At 42.8% G+C, this 23,560-nt stretch overlaps 1 protein-coding gene and 2 long non-coding RNA genes across 3 annotated transcripts; all 3 read right to left on the reverse strand.

Annotated features, from left to right (window-relative positions):
- Positions 1-440: 440 nt before the first annotated feature.
- On the reverse strand, positions 441-22,334 carry LOC116688205 (uncharacterized). The gene is made up of 4 exons (XR_004331732.1): positions 22,325-22,334; positions 15,771-15,773; positions 5,713-5,717; positions 441-691 (listed from the first exon to the last, which is right to left on the reverse strand). It is a non-coding gene; the product is annotated as an uncharacterized LOC116688205 (long non-coding RNA).
- LOC116688204 (uncharacterized) lies at positions 7,335-7,732 on the reverse strand. Its single transcript, XR_004331731.1, has 2 exons — positions 7,535-7,732; positions 7,335-7,501 (listed from the first exon to the last, which is right to left on the reverse strand). It is a non-coding gene; the product is annotated as an uncharacterized LOC116688204 (long non-coding RNA).
- On the reverse strand, positions 9,888-10,751 carry LOC116688203 (green-sensitive opsin-2). The gene is made up of 2 exons (XM_032514053.1): positions 10,255-10,751; positions 9,888-10,154 (listed from the first exon to the last, which is right to left on the reverse strand). The coding sequence occupies exons 1-2, from the start codon at positions 10,637-10,639 to the stop codon at positions 9,982-9,984; spliced, it is 558 nt and encodes a 185-aa protein (XP_032369944.1). The 5' UTR covers positions 10,640-10,751; the 3' UTR covers positions 9,888-9,981.
- Positions 22,335-23,560: the final 1,226 nt, after the last annotated feature.

Below are 23,560 nucleotides of genomic sequence, written 5' to 3' on the forward strand. Positions count from 1 at the left end.
CCAGCCACGCCCCTTGACCAACTTCTAGGCAGAGTCAACAATACATACATACAGACACACAGACGCAGTGGGGGAAAAGGGGAGAGACACACTCAGGACAGGAGACAACAGCTGCCCCCATAACACATTGGGATATGACAAGCCTCAGAAAAATTAGGCTTGCATAGGATAGGTGTTAGGCTAATCTTGGTTAAATTAGGCAAGGTTAGGATGAATTAGATTGTGTCCGGTGGCGTTAGGTTAAGACACTGTTATTTTTACAATGCATTTTTGACTGTAAAGTTGAAGTAAAGCCAACATCTAGGGTGTTTTTAGGTGGTTTGGAGGACATTTGATGGTGGTTTCTAATGTTTTAAAAGAATCTTTCACTATTTTTTACTTTAGTTTTCTTTACTTCAGTTTTGTCAAATCTCTTTCTATTTGGTAAATAACGTAAGTCCTAGTTTAGGTGACCTATCTGGCATTGGCCCATAGCGAAGATTTAACCTATTGGGGCTTTCTGGGTTGTTGCATAACTCTGAGATATTCTCCATCTTCAAAACCTTTTCTTCCTTCCTCTTTACCCTCAGTCTTTGCTTCCTCACTTCCCTCTCCACCTTAAATTCTTGTCTGCGTTTGTACACAACAAGCTTCGTCCTTCGGTCAAGCAGTCGTTCTTTTTCTGCCATTTTCTTTGAATTACTAAGGGGACCTGTAAACAACAGAATATGAAAGGTTAAGTGTGGAGTCCAGTTGTACACTCCCACCCCTCCCAAAAACAAATTGTCAACAGATTTGTTTTGTTGCGAGTTGTAAAAAATGTATGTTGGCCTGGCGCCATTAAGTGAGATAACAGCTTAACTTAGCTAAACTGAGTTTTACAATTTTAAACTCATTGGCATAATGACAAGAAGCTGCTAACCTGGATCTCCAAAATTAAAAAACACGCAGAGCAACACCTCTAATTAACAAAATGTGCCTTGTGTGTTTCATCGTAACATGTCAATGTAATGTAATATTACACAGTAGCCTATATTATATCACATGATATTAGTCACCAAATACTGTAAATGTTGCCTTCAGATAGCACACCGGAAGGGAGAGGTGGGGAACCAGTGGGTGAAAGACCTCCTCGCTGAATAAGCTGATAAATTTCCACAAATCTCCTGTCACCTCAAAGCCAACATCAAGCCCCTCCAAGAAGGATTGCTCCTTATGGCCAAGTGATGAGCGGCACACTCTTTAGCAACACTGTCCCGCCGACAGAACTGTTTTCTCCAATTAAGAGAAAACGTTTTCTCCACTCATAAATTGCAAGCATTAAATCTTCATAAACACGCTCATGCAGCACACCATTTGAAAGCTTAAAGTCTCATGATTTGATTAAGTCACCACACAAAGCATAAAATGACTTAGTTATAGTACTTAGTTAGAGTCTGTTATGAAGTAAAGAAATACAGAAAGATACTAAATGTTACAAAACCGGCCTACCTGTTTAGCCAATACGAAGACAAATTGATTGATACCAAACTTGACCAGAAAATTTTAATCCTGTGATGGATGCAGTGTGTGAAAGCAAAAATAGGGCCTTAGTTATTGCATTTCACCATTTCATCTATTTATAATGACTTATTTCTATAAATGTATCTATATAGTTATTTCAAGTATGTGTGTGATTGATGTGGACGTGTTTTTGTATTTGAGAAGTTTTGTATTTTGCACTTTTTTGACTTTTTTGTTTGCACTTTTGAAAAGGAAATACAAAAAACGCACAGACATATCTGTAGAAATAACTTCCTAAAATATCCATATTCTGAGTGTTTTTCTTCTGGATTTTTTCTGTATTAAGTTGAGACATGTGGCTATGGTACTAGTTTTGTGTGTAGCCCATCTAATATGCGTATAGTAGTGTTTTTTAATCATTTTACAGATGCTTTACTTGAACGGAAACAGAAATTCTCTATTCTAACCTCTTTAGCTCTGTGTCAGTAAGGCCTAGAATCACACTGACACTTGGAAACAAAACATTTAGAGTGATAACTTCCCAATGACCTCAGGCACATCCCAGAGGACCAAAGTATATGGGAGCTGTATCACTTTTTTTTGTTTTTGTAAAACATTTAGGCGAGAAAAGCATGTAATTTCAAGTGTTTAAAACAGATTTTTTTTTCCACGTCCATATCTTTGAATCTCTTCCATTGCATTAATCACCTTGGACATTCACTGTGGAAGAGGGTGGTAGGACTCTGAGTGCACTCATATGTTCCCTCACCTTATATTTTTTATTTGAACTTTTGGGAAAGTCCTTTTTCATTCCTGAGATCCCAGAGATTTGATTTTATTTTGATTCAAAATATAAAAATCATCAAAGGTACTCAACAGAACTGTGCATTGTGAATCCGACTTTGAGTTTATGGTATAGGTACTGAAGTATTATAATAGATAGATATAGATAGATAGATGTTTATTGATCCCAAGAAAAATGGGAAATTCCTGTGTTACAGCTGCAAAAACAGTCACAAAGCACAAAATATAAATATAAATGAAATACTAGGATAAATATACATACATACAATATACATGGAATAATAATACGAATAAAGTAAAAATAACAAATATTTGAATATGTACAGGATGGGGGAACAAAAATGTGCAAATGCTTAAATAATATGCTAAAATGTAAATGTAAATAAACCAAATGACCAGGTTGCATTAGTGCAGTAGTGTGGTGTCCAAAAGTCTCATCTACCACCCAGAGATGACATGTTAAAGAGTGTTATTGCTTGTGGAATGAATGATTTTCTGTAGCGTTCCGTGCGGCATCGAAGCTGTCGGAGCCTCTTAGAGAAGCTGCTCCTCTGTTGGACCAGTGTGGTATACACTTTAATTTACTTACCTTGTTGAGATACTGAACTGTGAAGGATTTAGGATTTACTGTGTTCAATATAGGCTACCTTCTTTAAAACTGTTAGTCTGGTGTCGTGTGTGTTATTTGGGGTAGATACTGCAGGTCTAATTCCACAATTAGACCTGCAGTATCAGTACCACATTTTTCTATTGATATTTAACACTGTCTTAAGGTGACAGGTGCAAAAGGGGGGTTACATTTGCTACAAGTTGCCATATCAACTTAAAAGTTTCTCAATCAATGTAATGTTTAGAGCTTGTGGCCAGTTGGCCAAAATCTGTTAAATTGCAGGTAACATATTTAAACTGGGCATTTTGGAATAATAGTTTTTTTTTAAATTATTTTTGTCAATAGGCATAATACAGAGAGAAACAAGGATCAACATAAATCATCAAATAATAATAACAATAATAATATTATTATTGTTATTATTATTATTAAAATACAGGCCTTGATTTGCATTATGACTGCTGTTTATGTTTGTGAAGAAAGAAGGATGGCCCTCAGAACTAACAATGTATGGTACTTAGATTGTTTGAAAACATTATATGGGATGGTGTGAACACAAATGGCACATTAGATCTTTCTAAGGGTCTTAAATGTCATGTGTGACATGTGTTATGTTGTTATTACGTGTGTGTGTATACATTTATATAGATTTTTCTTGAAAACAAAATAGTTACAAAGTAATTTTACTTAAAATAAATTTTAAATGAACTACTTATTACTTTTACTTGAGTAATTTTTCAGTTCGGTAGTTTTTCTTGCACTTGATTATATTCCAGTACTTTTACTTGAGTACAATATTTTAGTACTTTTTCCACATCTGCCAAACCATGCATTTTAGCTAGAGATAATCTGTAATAATCCATCAGTAATCAGTTCTCTCAACTCAAGGTCTCTCTAAGGGCATTGACCTCCAAGGCATCGAATTGAAATTATTAAAATATCTGTGGCTGATCTTGGGGCGGGGGTGAGGTTGGAGGGCTACATGTGTTTCTCTCAAGCCTTACAGATTCAAAAAACATGTACAAGCATGGACTTGTTTAAAGAACATGGTTGAGATGCTGGTGCTTTACTCAACAATGAGAATTACATTGGTTCAAGATGGGTTAGAAAGGTGTGGACCCTCTCAACACACTTGCCGTTGATGGGCAGGGGGGCTAGGTCGGTGCTGTTCTTCCTGAAGTTGTCAATGATCTCCTTGGTTTTCATGCTGTTCAGAGCCAGGTTGTGGTCTGAACACCAGGCTGCCAAGTTCCGGACCTCCTCTCTGTAGGCTGTCTTGACTCCCTTTGAGATGAGTGTGGAGACTGAACAAGTTATATTGTATGAAAACTGGACAAATATTGTTGTTTAAAAGTTATCATGTGAATATTTTGACACCTTGAGAAATGAAGAAGAACATTGAAACCGAGGAGAGCCGGACACTCCTCGTCTGGCTAGCAGGGTAAGATAAGATTAATTTGTAGCTGTGACTGTGTGAAGGAGCTATTGTTTCTTTATCAAAACTTCAGTGAACTGTGTTAACCTTAAACTTGCTTAATACACCCAGTTGCTTTTTAACCAATAGTATAGCAGATAATATGATGTACTAACCCACTTTTATGTAAAACAATGATGTTTTAGCCCATATTTATGTTAAACAACCATATACTACACCCATTTTGTAAATCAATTTTCTGTGCACACCCACTTAATAAAACGGCCGAGCAAGGGATGAGAGGGCGGAAGACTGCTGAATGCTTTTCAGTTTTATTCCCCTTTGAAAAGTCACAAAAAAGCAAGTCTGTGTCCGTGTGTAATTTTTTCATCTAAAGTCTTTCAACCTAACAATGAGTCCGACCACTGTGGTGATGTCAGGAAACTTAACAATGAGGTTGTTTTTGTGGGCCGGACTGCAGTCGTGGGTGTAGAGACAGTACAGAAGGGGGCTCAGCACACAGTCCTTTGGGGAGCCGGTGCTCAGTGTGCAATTGGAGGAGAGGTTGGGTTATTAGTTCATTTTAAATACTTAATATATTTGGTAGTTTGATAGTTTTTTGTCTTAAACCTCTGTATTGTATGTGTTGACCATGTTTTTTTCATGTGAAATTTGAACCTGCAAATCAAATAGTGACAAAAGTTGTGAGATAAATGTAGTTGAGTAATGTGAAATAATAATTAATGGAAAATACTCAAGGAATGTAGGCCTACTTCAAAACTGTACTTAAATGTGTTACTGGAGTAATAGTAGTATTTCTTTGATTTGGAACCGATACCCATTTCTTAACAGGATGAGCGTAAAATCTCTGCTGACCAGTAGATGGCAATGCAAAGCCACGCAAGTCAGTGCATGTAAGGTATGAGTGAGCTGTGCCATGTACCCCTGACTGCAGACCAGCAGACAAATTTGAGATTTACACATACAGTACAGGCCAAAAGTTTGGAACCACCTTCTCATTCAATGTGGTTTCTTTATTTTCATGACCATTTACTGTATATTTACATTTAAAACTACTAAGTTCATTTACAAATGATGAAATACAATTTACAAATTAGACATAAAGACACAGATACGCATTTGCAGATACAAATCGCTCTGCATTCATTTGTGAATTGAAACTCTGACCTCAGGAGTGGCCCTAGATGGTACCCTCCAAATTTTGTAAAATCGGATGAGCCGTTCAAGACATATACACTTTTTGTAATTGTAGCGCCCCCAGTGGCCAATTTCCATAAAATGTATATATATATATATATTATATATATATATATATATATATAATATATATATATATATATATATATATATATAATATATAACTATGATTTCAACACACTACCATGACTTAACATCGCCGGCCATCGCAATCAAAAACTGATCGATCACCCAACCATTTCTGGACTGATGCAACAGGGTGTAAGTACTGTATTAACAATATGGACCTCTTCCTTCCAATTGCAAATGACAAGCTATGAATGAAATGTTTTACATTTCTAAATTTAATTCAAAAGCAAATACAGTCACAGAGAAAAAAAAGGATTCCTTCTCTGTTATTTTGTTTTTCATCAAAAGGTAACTTTTTTTTTCAATTACCAACTCTTCAGCAACACTGTCCCGCTGACGGGACCGTTTCTCCAATTAAGAAAAAATGTTTTCTCCACTCATAAATTGCAAGCATTAAATCTTCATGAATACGGTCATGCAGCACACCATTTGAAAGCTTAAAGTCTCATGATTCAATTAAACCCACACACAAAGCATAAAATTACTTAGTTATAATCTAGTTATGATAAGAAATACAGAAATGTTCTGCGCTGCTAGTGTCTAAAGTGGAGTGAGCATCCATATCTTTTTCCTTGTGTCTTTATTCACAGCGGTGAAAGATTGCCAAAAACGTTTTTTTCCTACATCGCCAACAGTCAAAGGAATTAGAATATCCAAGCCATTATATCCAAAAGCTGGTCCCCTCACAATCTTGTAGTTTGTGGATTCGGTTGACAGGTCGTGTCAGCCAATCAGTCTAGTGTAACCCGAAATGGCCCTAATAGAAGCCAATCATGTCGCAGAGTTCAGGGAGGACCAACATGGGAAAGATTGACATCTATTCCGTCCAGTTAAAAATAGATGTTACAAAACCGGCCTACCTGTTTACTACAAGACATGTTGATTGATACCAACTGCAGAAAATTTTAACCCTGTGATGGATGCAGTGTGTCAAAGCAAAAATAGGGCCTTAATTTTTGCATTTCACCATTTCATCTATTTATAATGACTTATTTCTATAAATTTATGTATATAATTATTTCAAGTAGGAAAAGGAAATAAGAAAAATGCACATTTGTAGAAATAACTTCCTAAAATATCCATTTTCTGAGTGTTTTTCTTCTGGATTTTTTTTCTGTTTTAAGTTGAGACGTGGGTAGGGTACTAGTTTTGTGTATCCCTTCTACTATGCTTACAGTGGTGTTTTTTCAATCATTTTACAGATGCTTTACTTGGACGGAAATAGAAATTCTCTATTTTAACCTCTTTAGCTCTGTGTCAGTTAGGCCTAGAATCACACTGACACTTGGATCAAAAAAATGAGAGTGTCAACTTCCCAATGACCTCAGGCACATCCCAGAGGGCCAAAGTATATGGAAGCTGTATCACTTTTTTTTGGTAAAACATTTAGGCAAGGAGAACATGTAATTTCAAGTGTGTTTAAACTCTGAAGCAAACTTTTTTGTCATTTTTTTTTTTTAAGTGCTAAAGAAATTGACCTAACTTGACTTGATATACAGGGAAAACCACACTAGCTGGTAAGTAACCTTAAAAATATGTATATCAAATCTGTGAATGTGTAGGCTACTTTTGTTTAAACAACAGGTAATCAAACCAACATGTATTTTGATAAATAAACACAGGAGTACACTTATTTTTGTTCATGCATGTATTATCTAGTCTATCCCATATTTTTTGTCTTTTTCATATTGCTTGCTTTCATAATACATTAAAATGATGCTACTGGCAGACCAGTAAAACACTTAATTACAAGAAAAGTGACTCGGTGTGATTACACATTCATCATGGCAGAAAATGGTGTCATATTTGACGTGTTTTGAATGCCATTTAAATCCTGCATATGACTTAATTGCTTACTTAATCGCTCACTCACTCACTCACTCACTCACTCACTCACTCACTCACTCACTCACTCATATGCGCTTGCACATACAGACACAAATGCTGTACAAGATAACCTCTACAGCAAATGCATTTCATTACAGTTGTTAGTTGAGACTGAATCCCGCAGCGTGTTCGGTCCAGAGTCCGTTCATCATATCCATAAATCTGTTTGGCAAAAAAAAAAAAAAGAATGACTGGATCTTTTTCAAAATCTGGAAAGTTCTCATTAAGAAATGTCCACAGATTTGAGGATGGCATAGTGATTAAGGTGTTTTTACTACACTTTGTGTATTTGCACCTTAAAAATTTCTCCTAAATTCAGCAAAAGTTAGCATTAGATAATGACTCATTTGCATATTTTAACGAAACATTTCAGACAACTTTTAATGTTTTATTGTAAGTAATTAATTGGGAAATGGTCATGTTGATAGGGGTTATTTTTCTTTTTTTGTATTATTCCCCTTTTTTTCTTGCCAAATATCTGATATTTTTGATTATATTTTTTTAAAGGAATTTTTAAAAAAAATTTTGGTTTAAATTTCCCCTATTTCAAAATTTGTTCCGGGAAAACTTGTAATACAATGAATTTGCCCTTAAAAAAGGGATTTTTTTTTTTGCTTTACCTGTAGTCTTTTCCCTTTAAAGGGACACAGGGGACACTTCTGTTTTGGGCTGGCGAGACTGGGTCCCCTCCCACACGCCCCCCTTCCCTATAGTTCCAGCATGAATTTAGGGAAAACAAAAAAGAGAGCAAAGAAAAAGGGGGAATTCAGAAACCCGTTAAATTTTTCTTGATTGAAAAAATTTAAAAAAAGCAAATGCTAGAAACTGCCAGTATTGTGCAACCTTTTTGTTAACACACATAGTAATAGGGTTGTACATGCTGAGCCCCTTTGAAAAGAAGGCAGGTATGTGCTGTCGGGGGGGGGTCCCTTTTTTGGGGAAAACCCAACCAGCGAAAGAGCCATTGGACCCGGGGAAATAAAAGCCCAAAACCTAAAGAGCACTGCGTGCACTTCCCCCTCCCTTCGGGGGGAATTTGATTCCTGCTGTTTGGGGGGGCCCCTAAGGGTTTTAAAAAACCTAAATACTTCTTCCAAATCGTCTAGTTGCTTTTTTATTTTATTAACTTGAATGTTAAAATACAATTTTTTTTTTTAAAAAAAAGATTTAAAACCACTTACAGTTGCTGTCACACAAGGCCCCCAAACTGAAAAAATAGATACGGGAAGGGAAGAATGAACGGCCCAAAAAACAGTAATAACATGGGCTCATTGTTGAACCTGGAGCCAGAGTGTATTCGGTCCACAGGACCGAAACCCCCAGGAAATGCCTGTTTGGTTTTAAAGGGGGGGGGGTTGAGAAGAACAAATCATGAGACATTTAAATTTTTTGAAAACTATTTTACCTCTGCTTTAAAAAGATCTAAAGGTGTGTTTGAGGGTTTTGAAATAACATTTCCTCACCACCCGTTTGAAAATTTTTGGGACGGATATTAGGCTTAGTCGGGGTGGGGAGGGATTTCAGTTTGGTGGGCACATGATCTCATCGCTACTTTTTGCAGATGATGTGGTCCTGATGGCATCATCAGTCTGTGACCTTCAGCACTCACTGGATCGGTTCGCAGCCCAGTGTGAAGCGGCTGGGATGAGGATTAGCACCTTTAAATCTGAGGCCATGGTTCTCAGCAGGAAACCGATGGAATGCTTTCTTCAGGTAGGGAGTGAGTCCTTACCCCAAGTGAAGGAGTTTAAATACCTTGGGGTCTTGTTTGCGAGTGAGGGGACCATGGAGCGTGAGATTGGTTGGAGAATCAGAGCAGCGGGTGCGGTATTACATTCCATTTATCGCACCGTTATGGCAAAAAGGGAGCTGAGCCAGGAGGCAAAGCTCTCGATCTACCGGTCAGTGTTTGTTCCTACCCTCACCTATAGTCATGTGTCATGACCAAAAGAACGAGATCCAGGGTACAAGCGGCCGATATGGGTTTCCTCAGGAAGGTGGCTGGCATCTCCCTTAGAGACAGGGTGAGAAGCTCAGTCAAACGAGAGGAGCTCAGACTAGAACCGCTGCTCCTTTGCGTCGAAAGGAGCCAGTTGAGGTGGCTTGGGCATCTGGTAAGGATGCCTCTTGGGCGCCTCTAAAGGGAGGTGTTCCAGGCACGTCCAGCTGGGAGGAGGCCCGGGGGAAGACCCAGGACCTGGTGGGGAGATGTAATCTCCCCACCTGGCCTGGGAATGCCTCGGAAACCCTCAGTTGATGTTGCTCGGGAAAGGGAAGTTTGGGGTCCCCTGCTGGAGCTGCTGCCCCCGCGACCCGATACCGGATAAGCGGATGAAGATGGATGGATGGATGGAGAAATAGACATTTTTGCATACCAGTTTAAAATACAAAGTCATATTAACTTATAATCTAAGGTAAAAGAAAAAGAATGTGTACATTACCTGGACCAGCCTAACAGTGGGGGTCCAGCACATGCACTAGCCATGATCCAGGTGAAAAGCACTCCAGCTCCTGCATGAGTTCCACTGAACTTGAAGCTTCCCATGGGTTTGCAGACGACAACATATCTCTCAACAGCCAGGACTACAAGGGACCATAGAGAAACTTCACCTGCAGAAAAAAGGTATAGATTAATTCATATAATGCAATTATTTTTTCAAACACATTGAAGACAAACCGAAGAAGGATTCTCCTGATACGCCATTCTTACCTCCAAGTGTGGCCATGAATCCCTCAAGAGCGCAGAAAAAGGCTCCGAGAATGAAGTAACCGTTGAGAGCAGATGTGATGGTGATAGTGAATCCAAAAATGCACATGATCAGTCCAGCCACAGCAAGGTTGACCAGGATGTAGTTGAGAGGTTGCCGGAGCTTCTTGTTCGTAGCCGTTACATACAATGTCAGACCGTTTATGGGCATTCCAGTGCAAAACAAGAAGAACATGTATAAAGCCTGAAGCTTGAAGATGATGGGATCTGCCATATAATACTGTTCGTATTCAAAAGGATTTCTAACAACCCCAGTTTTATTGGACATAGGGATGTAGAAGTTCTTGCCTTCTGTGCCATTTGGCTGGAATCCTCCTTCCCAAGCCATTTTCAGTTACCTTCTTTGCTCAGGCTAAAACTGAAGGATAGTAGCAATAGTGTACACAGTCACACAGTAGTCACTAGTGGTGTAAGCCGCCTCCCAAAGCTTACATTGTCCAGTTGTCTGTTTTATACCTCCCTCAGTTTATTGACAAATTGGCAAAACAAGATTACAAGAGGATTGTGACGAAGTGGACAGATCAAGTTTAATTGATATTTGACCTTAAGAAAGTGACCTAATTTCCTACATTTGAAATGTTATGGAAAATAAAGGAGAATGTGTTGCATTACAATATAACAAGTCCTACTATAAGAACAACTTTTTCTTTTTTAAAGGTAGGCTGTGTTTAAATTCTCACAATTATAGAAACAAGTTAAGTTGAAATAGTCTTTTTTATTAAATTTTAACTGAAGAATATTCAGTATATCTTTAAGATAGTGGTAGTTACAATTTAAATTGGAATACACTACTTGGCTACTAGATATTTACGTATTGCACGCAGGGTTTTAAATTAACTGGTGACTTTCTAAAGTTACCAGTCAATCAGAACTACCACTAGCCAATTTTTGTCCGGGGAAAATGAGAGAAATTATGAGTGCCACTGAATGCATTTGTTCATTTTATTAACATTGTTGGCATGAAAAATACATACTGTAAAGTACAATACATACAACGAAATATACACAGAAAGTGCAAACATTTCATCACAAGTTTAGGATCTACTATCTTATCTATCTATCTATCTATCATCTATCTATCTATCTATCTATCTATCTATCTATCTATCTATCATTTGAATCTTATGTCTTTAGAGCTTGTCTTCTTCAGAGGTTGTGCCATCAGAATCTGAGCCACCCTCTGTTTCTTTTGTTCCATGTTTGCGCACAAAGTCATGCCTGCGTGAGCGCAAACTGTCAGCATGCCAGATCTCAATGGCTTTGGTTGGATCAAAGTGTTTGAGGTCAGGTGAGAACAAATGGGTTTTAAGGAGGTCAGACAGGGTTTTCCCTTTTAGGCGGGAGCGCCAGTCACTCTTTACCTGCTTCATAACACTGAACCCTCTTTCACAGTCAGCTGTAGTTGCAGGGATGGTCAGGAGAGCATCAAAAAGATCAAGGACATCAGGCCACAGTTCACAGTAGGCCAGGTCTTCTCAAAGTTTCTTGTAGCAGTGTGAGACAGACAATATGCATTATGCACTTTCAAACAATTATACATTTCCAAATAGTTTAGTTATTAAAATATTGCATCAAATTTAGATTGTGTCTTTACCAAATGGCATTTACTCTGATTCCTGATAAACAAAATAAAACTGTCTCACAATATTAGACATTTCTATAGAGCTTGTGAACTTTTCAAACACTTGTTTAAAATTTGTCCTTATTCCTATCTTCAAGCCTTTCTTCCTGTCCACACTGAAATATATTTTTGTGTAAATGAAGCCACTGTATATACACTCACCTAAAGGATTATTAGGAACACCTGTTCAATTTCTCATTAATGCAATTATCTAATCAACCAATTACATGGCAGTTGCTTCAATGCATTTAGGGGTGTGGTCCTGGTCAAGACAATCTCCTGAACTCCAAACTGAATGTCAGAATGGTAAAGAAAGGTGATTTAAGCAATTTTGAGCGTGGCATGGTTGTTGGTGCCAGACGGGCCGGTCTGAGTATTTCACAATCTGCTCAGTTACTGTGATTTTCACGCACAACCATTTCTAGGGTTTACAAAGAATGGTGTGAAAAGGGAAAAACATCCAGTACGCGGCAGTCCTGTGGGCAAAAATGCCTTGTTGATGCTAGAAGTCAGAGGAGAATGGGCCGACTGATTCAAGCTGATAGAAGAGCAACTTTGACTGAAATAACCACTCGTTACAACCGAGGTATGCAGAAAAGCATTTGTGAAGCCACAACACGCACAACCTTGAGGCTGAAGACCCCACTGGGTACCACTCATCTCCACTACAAATAGGAAAAAGAGGCTACAATCTGCAAGAGCTCACCAAAATTGGACAGTTGAAGACTGGAAATTTGTTGCCTGGTCTGATGAGTCTCGATTCTGTTGAGACATTCAGATGGTGCAGTCAGAATTTGGCGTAAACAGAATGAGAACATGGATCCATCATGCTTGTTACCCCTGTGCAGGCTGGTGGTGGTGGTGTAATTGTGTGGGGGATGTTTTCTTGGCACACTTTAGGCCTCTTAGTGCCAATTGGGCATCGTTTAAATGCCCTGGCCTACCTGAGCATTGTTTCTGACCATGTCCATCCCTTTATGGCCACCATGTACCCATCCTTTGATGGCTACATCCAGCAGGATAATGCACCATGTCACAAAGCTCAAATCATTTCAAATTGGTTTCTTGAACATGACAATGAGTTCACTGTACTAAAATGGCCCCCACAGTCACCAGATCTCAACCCAATAGAGCATCTTTGGGATGTGGTGGAACAGGAGCTTCGTGCCCTGGATGTGCATCCCACAAATCTCCATCAACTGCAAGATGCTATATTATCATTATGGGCCAACATTTCTAAAGAATGTTTTCAACACCTTGTCAATATCCTGGAAAATATTCCATACTTTCTTCTTTGTAAAACCTTGTCAAAGTACACAGAGCAGTGTTCTCAGTCTCAAATCCACTTGACCGAGATTCATTCTGAACTGGTCTCGGGTCAGTAGCCTGTATGTAAATCTCGGGGCTTGACCGTTCTCTTAATACAACCATGGGCGTGACAAAGCTACAGGTTCTGAGATCTTGACGTCATCTTTTAGCTTTGTTGAGATTCGCCCGTTTTCAGCGGCAGTTTCAAAATGTGAGATTTTCAGAGGAAAGGCATGTCAATGGGATTTTGAGCTTCTATGTCTGTCCCATTTACCCACCAAACCGTAGTTATTCACATATAACAAGGTAAAATCGGTTTTACATTCTATCCCCCCTTTAATTTAAAACCCTGATTGCAGGAAGGATTAAGTGAGGGATTTAATTTTCTTAATGTAACAATTACAAATGATTATCTCTTAAAATGTATTGATACACACATAGCAATGATAGTTACGTATTGTAACTCCAGATTCTGTGAGTATAGGCATAGCCCTCTTAGAGCGGTTGCTATTGGGTTTGCGCATTCACAGTCGTGAAGATTTCTTTCTTCCTGAAGATGCTCCATAATTAAGATCATCATTAATTCATGCAAAGTTAAGTGTGGATAAGACCGGGTGACTCAGGGGACACATTTTGCAATGAAAGCAGATGAAAAAAAGCATGGAGAAGCCAAACACGCCATTGCTCAGAGGTCACCTACAGTCATACCTCTGAGGAGGGCCGTGGTTGCTGATAACCCTCACGTAGAGTGTGCCCTGATGCCACTCACTTCACACTAAAAACGTGGGTGGTAACCTCAGACAGTGAGACATCACCTGTTTCAAAAGAGCCGCATGAGTCTTATATACATCCGCCTTATTCATGCCATAGGTAAAATATACTGAGAAAACGCGAGCATTGGCAGACTTGGTGAGACGCTTTTTCTGCTTCACTGTTATGAGGGGGAAGGAAGAAAACCTTCAAAGTAAGACATTTTCGGCCAAAAACAGTTTGTTCTGCCTTTTGGCATGAATTAAGGATTTGACGATAAAGTAGCTGTGCTCCCATTGTCTCTAAGAGAAACGCAGGACGGTGAGATCGACAGTGTGCATAAGTGACTCACTCTCCTAGACGACGTCGAGAACAACATTTTGAGGGAGATTTGTTCCAAAGGCTCAAAAGGGGAACCTCCCGAGCCCGCAGCCCTGGGATTAAATCCCATAAAGGTGCTAGAGAAAGCACAACCAAGAGGCAGAGGACACAAGGTGGCGTCCAAGCCTTTCTCCACACACCAGCGCTGGAAAGGGGACTGCCGTAAAGATTAACATGATGGATTATAGAAACCAGCTATTTACTATTTACTCTGATTTTAGTGGTACCAGTGGAGCATCTATTCTGTCCCTTGACGCACAAAAAGCTTTTGATCAGGTTGAGTGGCCTTATTTGTTTGAGTCACTACGCAGGTTTGGTTTTGGGGAAAATTGTATCTCTTGGGTGAAACTGATATATGCAAAACCGTGCTGCTCTGTTCTGACGAATGGAGATCACTCAACCCCCTTTTTTTTTTGCAACGCTCGTGTTAAGGGTTCAGTCGGACCCCAACACAGAACAACACAGGACAACAGGAAAAGGTAACAAAAAGGTTTAATCCACAAAAACCAAGGAACAGGAGATGGTGAAGGTGTAAGTGGTAATCCAGTCCGGGGAAGCTGCACAGAGTGGTGACGGAACACAGTATCTGTGACGGAACAAAAAACAAAGTTAGTCAGTTGCAAAGTTTAGTAGAGCAACGATACTAAGTGACTGGCCTAGTTACCACTTGGGAGTATGTAACGAACTGGCGCTGAAGAGGTGGTCAGCCCAGGTATAAATACTGTGGTGGTGGTGATGATGATGACGAGAAGCAGCTGTGCAGGTAGACGGATAATGGTGATGTGGTGCAGCTGTGCTGGCAGACCGTTCCCTCTAGGACGCCCTCATGTGGTGGACACACGACACAACACAGACACACTGTGGAAAGGGGGGAATGGAACACAAAAGGCAGCAGAACCACAACAGAGCCCCCCCCTCAAGGGACGCCACCTGGCAGCCCAGGCTTATCCGGATGAGACCGATGGAAATCGGTCACCAGTTGAGGGTCCAGGATGAACCGCCGTGGGATCCAAGACCGTTCCTCGGGCCCGTAGCCCTCCCAGTCGACCAGGTACTGAAATCCCCTGCCACGCTGCCGAACGTCCAGGAGCCGACGGACTGTGTAAGCCGGATGGTCGTCGATAAGCCTGACCGGCGGAGGAGGGTCAGCAGGAGGACAAAGGGGACTGGACAACACCGGCGTCAACTGGGAAACGTGGAAGGTTGGGTGGATCCTCATGGCAGCGGGCAGCTTCAGCCGGACGGCCGAGGGGTTGATGATGGACTCGACCACGAACGGACCCAAGTACCGCGGGGAGAGTTTCCGGGACTCGGTGCGCAGCGGCACGTTCCCGGATGACAGCCACACCTCCTGGCCTGGCATGAACTGGGGTGCCGGGATCCTGTGCCTGTCTGCCACCGCCTTGGACCGCTCCGTGGTCCAAAGCAAGGCCTCACGAGCCATGACCCAAACCTGATGACAGCGACGTAGGTGGTCCTGCACGGACGGCACAGCCAGTTCCCTCTCCTGGGCAGGAAACAACGGAGGTTGGTACCCCAAAGCCACCTCAAAGGGGGAGAGTCCGGTGGCCGAGGAGGTGAGCGAATTATGCGCGTACTCCACCCACGGCAGGAGAGACGCCCAGGCGGTGGGCTCCTGGGCGGCTTAACAGCGGAGAGCGGTTTCCAGGTCTTGGTTGGCCCTCTCAGTTTGACCGTTGGATTGTGGATGGAATCCAGAAGAGAGGCTGACGGTCGCACCTAGGGCAGAACAAAACTCCTTCCACACTCTGGAAATGAATTGTGGGCCTCGATCAGACACAATGTCCACAGGAATTCCATGGAGACGGAAAACATGTTGGACAACGAGGTCAGCCGTTTCACTGGCTGTAGGTAATTTTGGTAATGCAATATAATGGACAGATTTAGAGAACCTGTCCACGACAGCAAGAATAGTGTCATTACCTCCAGAAACGGGCAAGCCCGTGACAAAATCCAAGGCCACATGCGACCAGGGACGGCTGGGGACCGGGAGCGGCTGTAGCAGACCAGCAGGCTGTTGGTGGGAGGCCTTTCCCCGAGCACAGACAGTGCAGGCTGCCACGTAGGCCCTGACATCGGCTTCAGCCGACGGCCACCAGAAGTGTCGCCTCAGCAGAGTGAGAGTTCGTTGTATGCCAGGGTGGCAGGCAAAACGTGCAGTGTGTACCCAATGCAATACCTGAGACTGCATGGGCAGTGGAACGAAGAGTCGATCGGGGGGGCCGTCTCCGGGACCAGGATCCGTAGCTTGGGCGGCCTTTACCAGCGACTCAATCTCCCAGCGTACGGCGGCAACAACCCGAGAGGATGACAGCACCGACTCCGGCTCGGAAGAGTCCTCGGTGCGGTCAAACAGACGTGACAGAGCGTCGGGTTTAACGTTGCGTGTACCTGGGTGGTAGGTGAGCGTAAAATTGAAACGTCCAAAAATCAAGGCCCACCTGGCTTGACGTGAGTTCAGTCTCTTAGTGGATTGGATGTAGGCCAGGTTTTTGTGGTCTGTCCACACTACGAATGGCAGCTCCGCACCCTCGAGCCAGTGACGCCACTCCTCCAGTGCCAGCTTAACCGCCAACAGCTCCCGGTTCCCCACGTCGTAATTCTGTTTGGCAGCGGACAGTTTCTTCGACATGAAGGCATAGGATGGAGCTTCTGGTCTGAAGTGGAGCGTTGAGACAGTATGGCCCCCACCCCAGACGCAGAAGCGTCCACCTCCACCACAAAGTGGAGTGAGCAGTCGGGGTGTCTGAGCACAGGTGGTGAAGTAAACCGATGTTTCAACGTGGATATGGCATGCTCAGCAGCAGGAGACCAGTGGAAAGGGATTTTGGGGGACGTGAGCTTAGTCAGAGGCACCGCCACACTACTAAAATCACGTATGAACCTGCGGTAGAAATTAGCAAAACCCAGAAAGCGCTGAAGTTGCTTACGTGTCGTAGGCCAGTTGGCGACAGCTCTGGTCTTCTCAGGGTCAGCCGAAACCTGTCCACTCTCGATCACGAACCCCAAGAACGGGACAGATTGCTGGTGGAAGGAGCATTTCTCGGCCTTTACGTACAGCTTGTTTTCTAGAAGGCGTTGTAGAACCTGCTGGACATGACACACATGCTCGGAGAGAGAGGAGGAGAAAACAAGAATGTCATCCAGGTAAACCACCACAAAACGGTTCAGAAAATCCCTCAAAACATCGTTGACCAGTGCCTGGAAGACAGCTGGAGCATTAGTTAGTCCAAACGGCATGACCAGGTACTCAAAGTGCCCCAGTGGCGTATTGAAGGCGGTCTTCCACTCGTCACCTTCCCTGACACGAACGAGGTGATAGGCGTTCCTCAAATCCAGTTTGGTGAATATCACGGCGCCCTGTAGTGGCTCAAAAGTGGAATTTATCAGTGGCAGGGGATATTTGTTTTTAACAGTGATGTTGTTGAGCCCCCGATAGTCTATACAGGGGCGCAGAGACTTGTCCTTCTCCACAAAGAAGAACCCCGCCCCCACCGGGGATGATGACGGACGGATAATGCCAGACGAGAGCGATTCCCTGATATACCTCTCCATAGCCTCCCGCTCAGGCTGAGATACACTAAACAAGCGGCTAGCGGGATACGGGCGTCAGGGAGCAGCTCAATGGCACAGTCATATGGCCTATGGGGAGGAAGCGCCAAGGCTTTGGCTTTGCTAAAAACCTCCGGAAGACCCATGTAGTCGGGAGGGACCGAGGACAGGTCCGGGGGTGTCTCCATCGCGGCAGGGTCATGTTCGGCCGGTGGGACAGCAGAGCCTAGGCAAACAGAGTGACAGCGGTCACTCCAACTAAGGATAGTGAGACGCTGCCAATCGATAATGGGATTGTGTACTTTAAGCCACGGGAATCCGAGAACAAGCGGGGTGGTAGAGGCTGACATAATCCTAAAACAAATAGTCTCACGGTGGTTCCCGGATAGGATCACCGTGATGGGCACAGTCCGGTGGGCAATATTGGCCAATGTGTGGCCATCAATGGCGGTGACCCGGAACGGGGTCTTTATGGGCACAGTAGGTAAACCAGCTTTCTCGGCTAGGCTAATGTCTATAAAATTGTCCTCAGCACCAGAATCAATAAGAGCCGCGACGGGCAGTGAAAGGTCCTCATATTGAAGGGTGGCAGGGATCTGGAGACGGAGTGTAGTGGGTTCAGGAATAGGGACCGGGCTCGTCAGTACCCCCACATTCACTGACGAGCCTTGTCTTTTGGCCGGATAGTACATGTAGCCACACAGTGAGTGGGATCACCACAATACAGGCACTCACCTGCCTGTATGCGATGGCGTCTCTCAGCAGGAGAGAGACGGGTGTGACCCAGCTGCATGGCCTCCACTGCGGAGTCTCCGGATGCGTGGACCGGCGAGGTAGTTGGAAACGTAGGGGAGGACGGTCGGCGCGGCCTGGTCGGAGCAGTAGTCCGTCTGACGGGATCCGGCCGGCTTCCTCTCTCGCGCCTTCTCTCTCGCCACCTGTTGTCGAGGTTAATGGCTAAGGAAACAAGATCATTAAGGGAGTCGGGCTCATCCCGGAGTGCTAGTTCATCCTTAACTGTTTCACATAATCCATTTACAAAAAACCCACGTAGCGCCTCCTCGTTCCAGCCGGAATCAGTAGCCAGCGTCCGGAATCCCACAGAGTAGTCTGCCACGCTGTCTGCTCCTTGACGGAGGCTAAGCAGGCGCTTAGCTGCACACCAATATAGTCTGGGTGGTCAAAAACAGTAGAAAAATCTGCAGCAAAGTCATTAAAAGAAATCTCAGTAATGAGACGGCTAGTACACACTGCTTCTGCCCAAGCAAGTGCCCTGCCCCTGAGTAATCCTATGACGTAATGTACCTTGGACGCGTCTGACGCAAAGGACAGCGGGCGTTGGCGAAAGATGAGTCCACACTGCAGTAGAAACCCCCGGCATTTGTCCAATTCCCCCGTAAAAGGTTCAGGCAAGCAGATGGGAGGCTCGCGGTGAAGTTGAGCAGCAGCCATGACAGGGGGGGCAGGTGGAGAGACAGGCTGAGAGGGAGAGGTAGTGACAGACAGTTTATCTACCTTCTCAGTTAGCTTGGTGACTTGGGCGATGAGCAGCTGGTTGTTTTCCAACAACGTGCGGAGAAGCTGGTCATGTTGTCCGAGTAGGATTCCCTGGGAGTGAAGAGCTCGCTGGGCACCCTCACCGCTGGTATCCTGTGGTGTTTCCGCGGGGTCCATTTGGCCAGTTCGTTCTGTTAAGGGTTCAGTCGGACCCGAACACAGAACAACACAGGACAACAGGAAAAGGTAACAAAAAGGTTTAATCCACAAAAACACGCAAAAACCAAGGAACAGGAGATGGTGAAGGTGTAAGTGGTAATCCAGTCCGGGGAAGCTGCACAGAGTGGTGACGGAACACAGTATCTGTGACGCAACAAAAAACAAAGTTAGTCAGTAGCAAAGTTTAGTAGAGCAACGATACTAAGTGACTGGCCTAGTTACTACTTGGGAGTATGTAACGAACTGGCGCTGAAGAGGTGGTCAGCCCGGGTATAAATACTGTGGTGGTGGTGATGATGACGAGAAGCAGCTGTGCAGGTAGACGGATAATGGTGATGTGGTGCAGCTGTGCTGGCAGACCGTTCCCTCTAGGACGCCCTCATGTGGTGGACACATGACACAACACAGACACACTGGGGAAAGGGGGGAATGGAACACAAAAGGCAGCAGAACCACAACAGCTCGGTTCAGCAGGGTTGTCCATTGTCTCCGGCGCTCTTCGCTATTGCACTGGAGCCCCTTGCTATAACAATAAGAGAACACCCACAAGTGTAGGGACTTCAGATTGGAGGTGTGGAAACGCTTATCAGTTTATACGCTGATGACGTCATATTGTATTTATGCAATGCTGAGAAATCAGTTCCCCCTCTTCTTGAGCTGTTTGAGTCTTTTGGTAAAATATCGGGATACACGATCAACTGGTCAAAGAGTGAGTTTGTGCCTCTTTCCAGTACTTATTCATCAGGTTTTTTACAAAGTATTCCGTTCAAAATAGTTAATGATCATTTCACCTACCTTGGTCTGACTATACCTAAGGATCCCAAACTAATATTCAAATTAAATTTTGCAGAGTTTGTTTCAAAATTAAAACAACACATTGAATGTTGGAAATTTCTTCCCTTATCAATGATTGGATGCATAAACTCAATTAAAACGATCTCCCTTCCTAAATTTCCATATTTATGTCAAAATCCCCCCCTTTCAGCTCACCGCAGCCTTGAGCTGGCCCTGGACTAAATTATACTGTCCTATATTTGGAATGGCAAGAACGCCAGAATTTCAAAGGCACACTTACAGAAATTTAGATCAGAGGGAGGGCTGGACCTACCTGTATTTAAGCACTACTATTGGGCTGCCAATGTTAGGGCATTATTTTCTAGCAACAGGGATCCTTGGATAATCAGACACTTACAACCCCTTTGTGGCTTAAGATGGAGGCCAACTCTGTGAACAATTCTTCACTGCCAGCTATGTTATTTTCCAAGTTTGAAAAGCCGGGGTCCCATAAGAATTTGTGTTTTGTGGTAAAACAATCAGTAAGAATTTTGAACCAGGTCAGATGTTTTCTAAAGTTACCGGGCACGTCGGTACAAACACCAATATGTTTTAACCATTGTTTTATGCCTCCTTGGCATGACATGCTATACCACGACTGGAAAGGGAGGGGCTTGGTTTCAGTCAATAATCTGTACATTGACGGTAAATTTGCATCATTCAGCCAACTGAAAGGAAAATAGAATCTTCCCAATTCCCATTTCTTTCGGTATTTGCAGGTTAGGCATTATGCTCAATCAAAAATTGAAGACTTTCAAAATCTACCCCTATTAAATTTATGATATTTGCAAGAGCCCTCCTTTCTCCAAGCGTCTTATTTCGAGAATTGTACGCCTATTTGATGACTGCATTGTTGCGCACACTGTGAAAACTATGGATACTTGGAAAGAAGAGTTAGGTGTGGAACTATCTGAATCCATGTGGAACGCATGTCTGTCTAATATTCATTCCTGCTCTTTAAACAGCAGACACCAACTAATTCAATTTAAGATTGTACATCGCTTACATTATTCCAAAGTCAGATTGCACAGAATATATCCATTGGTTTCCCCAGTGTGTGATAGATGTAATGTGTCAGAGGGTACACTGTCCCATGCGTTTTGGGCCTGCTCTTCACTGGCAAGTTTTTGGTCTAGAATATTTGATTGGTACTCCAAAGCGTATCAGCGGCCCCTTCAACCCGAGGCTGGACTTGCTATTTTTGGCTGCTCACAAATAACAAAGACAATTCCAACTATAATGCGGCAACCATTGGAACTGGGAATGATAGTTGCCAAGAGACTGATATTGAAGGAATGGAAGTCTCCCACTCTTCCTTCCTTTCAGGTATGGGTCATTGAAATGCTATCCATAATACAAATGGAGAAACTCCGCACTGGTCAAATGGACACATTTTTCCATTCCTGGAACACGTTTTTAACTCATTTTGAAAAAGCTAAACTACAGTAACTAATCGTGTTTCTGTATTAACAACCTTTCCTCCTACTGCTGTATTGAATATGACTGTAAAAAACTGGCAATAGTTATATCTGAGCCCTGTTTGTTTGTTTATCTGTTCAATTTGAAAATGTAAATAAAATATGAAAAAAAAATACAAATAATTGTGATCAAAATTTTGATCAAAATAATCGTGATTATCATTTTGGCCATAATCGTGCAGCCATAGGTTCTGCTTTAGATCCAAGTCAGCAGACTCTTGCCCGCCAATGAGATCCCCTTCCGTGATGCCTGGGTGTCACTGCTGGTGGTATCCTTACCTTACCTGACTGGTTGCCAGACCCAGGAACAGGGCCAAGGCACACCTCGCAGCTCGGGTGAAGATCTGGCGACAGGATGTAGCTGGTCCATCAGTCAGTACACCGGTGGACATCGCTGTTCTTGAAAGTCTTCAAACTGCTTGTCGCTGAAGAAAAATAAGGAGCAGGTCTCTGGTCTTGCAGCTGTAATACACAGTACCTAGACGTAAGAGAGGCCCGTGCAGGGCACAAGGGCGCGAAAGAAATCTTTACGACTGTGCATGCGCGAGGGATGCACCCTATAATAAACAGCTCTTAGAGGGCGAAGCCTATACGACATAGAACCTGTATGCAAAGGTACATTTAATGTGTTATTGATAATGAAGTTCAGCTCCTGTGAGAGCAAAATGTAACATCTATGAGCAATACTAAAAGGGGGGAAAAAAAAGGGTAACAAAAAGGTTTTCCCAAAAAAAACAGGAAAAAAACCAAGAACGGAAATTGAAGGTGTGGGAAAATCCAGCCCGGGGGAAGCGCACAGGTGGGAGGAACACAGTATTGTGACGCAACAAAAAAAAAATTTAGTCGAGCAAGTTTGTAGAGCAACGATCAAAGGCTGGCCCCTAGTTACTACTTGGGAGTATGAAATGGGCTGAAAGGTGGGCAGCCGGGTATAAATACTGTGGGGGGGGTTTATGCAGAAGCACGTGATAACATAAGGGTGATGTGTGCGCTGTGCTGGCAGCGTTCCCTAGGACGCCCTCATGTGGGGAACATGACCCAACACAAACACGGGGGAAAGGGGGGAATGGAAAAAAAAAAGGGCAGCGAACCACAACACCCGGGTTCAGAGGGTTGCCTTGTCCCGGGCGCCTTCGCTATTGCCTGGAGCCCCTTCATAACAATAAGAGAACCCCCACAAGTGTGGGATCAGAGGGAGGTGTGGAACGTTATCAGTTTTTCGTGATGACGTCAAATTTATTTTGCAATTGAAAAAATAGCCCCCTTTTTGGTTTTTGATCTTTTGGAAAATAGGGATCCGTAAACTGGTAAAAAGAGGGTTGTCCTTTTCCATTATTTTATCTCGGTTTTTTAAAAAAGTTTTCCCGTTCAAAATAGTTAATGATCATTAACCTACTTGGCACTATACCTAAGGACCCCAAACAAATATTCAAATTTTAAATTTTGCAGAGTTTGTTTCAAATTAAAACAACACATTAATTTGGGGGGAAATTTCTTCCCCTTTCAATATTGGTGATAAACCAATAAAAAGATCCCCTTTCCCTAAATTTCTTTTTATTTTCAAAATCCCCCTTTCAGCCCCCCCAGC

Source organism: Etheostoma spectabile, chromosome 4, assembly GCF_008692095.1.
Source record: "Etheostoma spectabile isolate EspeVRDwgs_2016 chromosome 4, UIUC_Espe_1.0, whole genome shotgun sequence".
NCBI lineage: Eukaryota > Metazoa > Chordata > Actinopteri > Perciformes > Percidae > Etheostoma > Etheostoma spectabile.

Excerpts from the sequence above, each read along its gene's own strand:
- LOC116688203 (XM_032514053.1), bottom strand. The coding sequence starts at position 10,639 with ATGGCTTGGGAAGGAGGATTCCAGCCAAATGGCACAGAAGGCAAGAAC. Across the intron at positions 10,155-10,254 it reads ATTCATGGCCACACTTGGAG|GTGAAGTTTCTCTATGGTCC; the intron begins GTAAGAATGGCG and ends TTTTTTCTGCAG.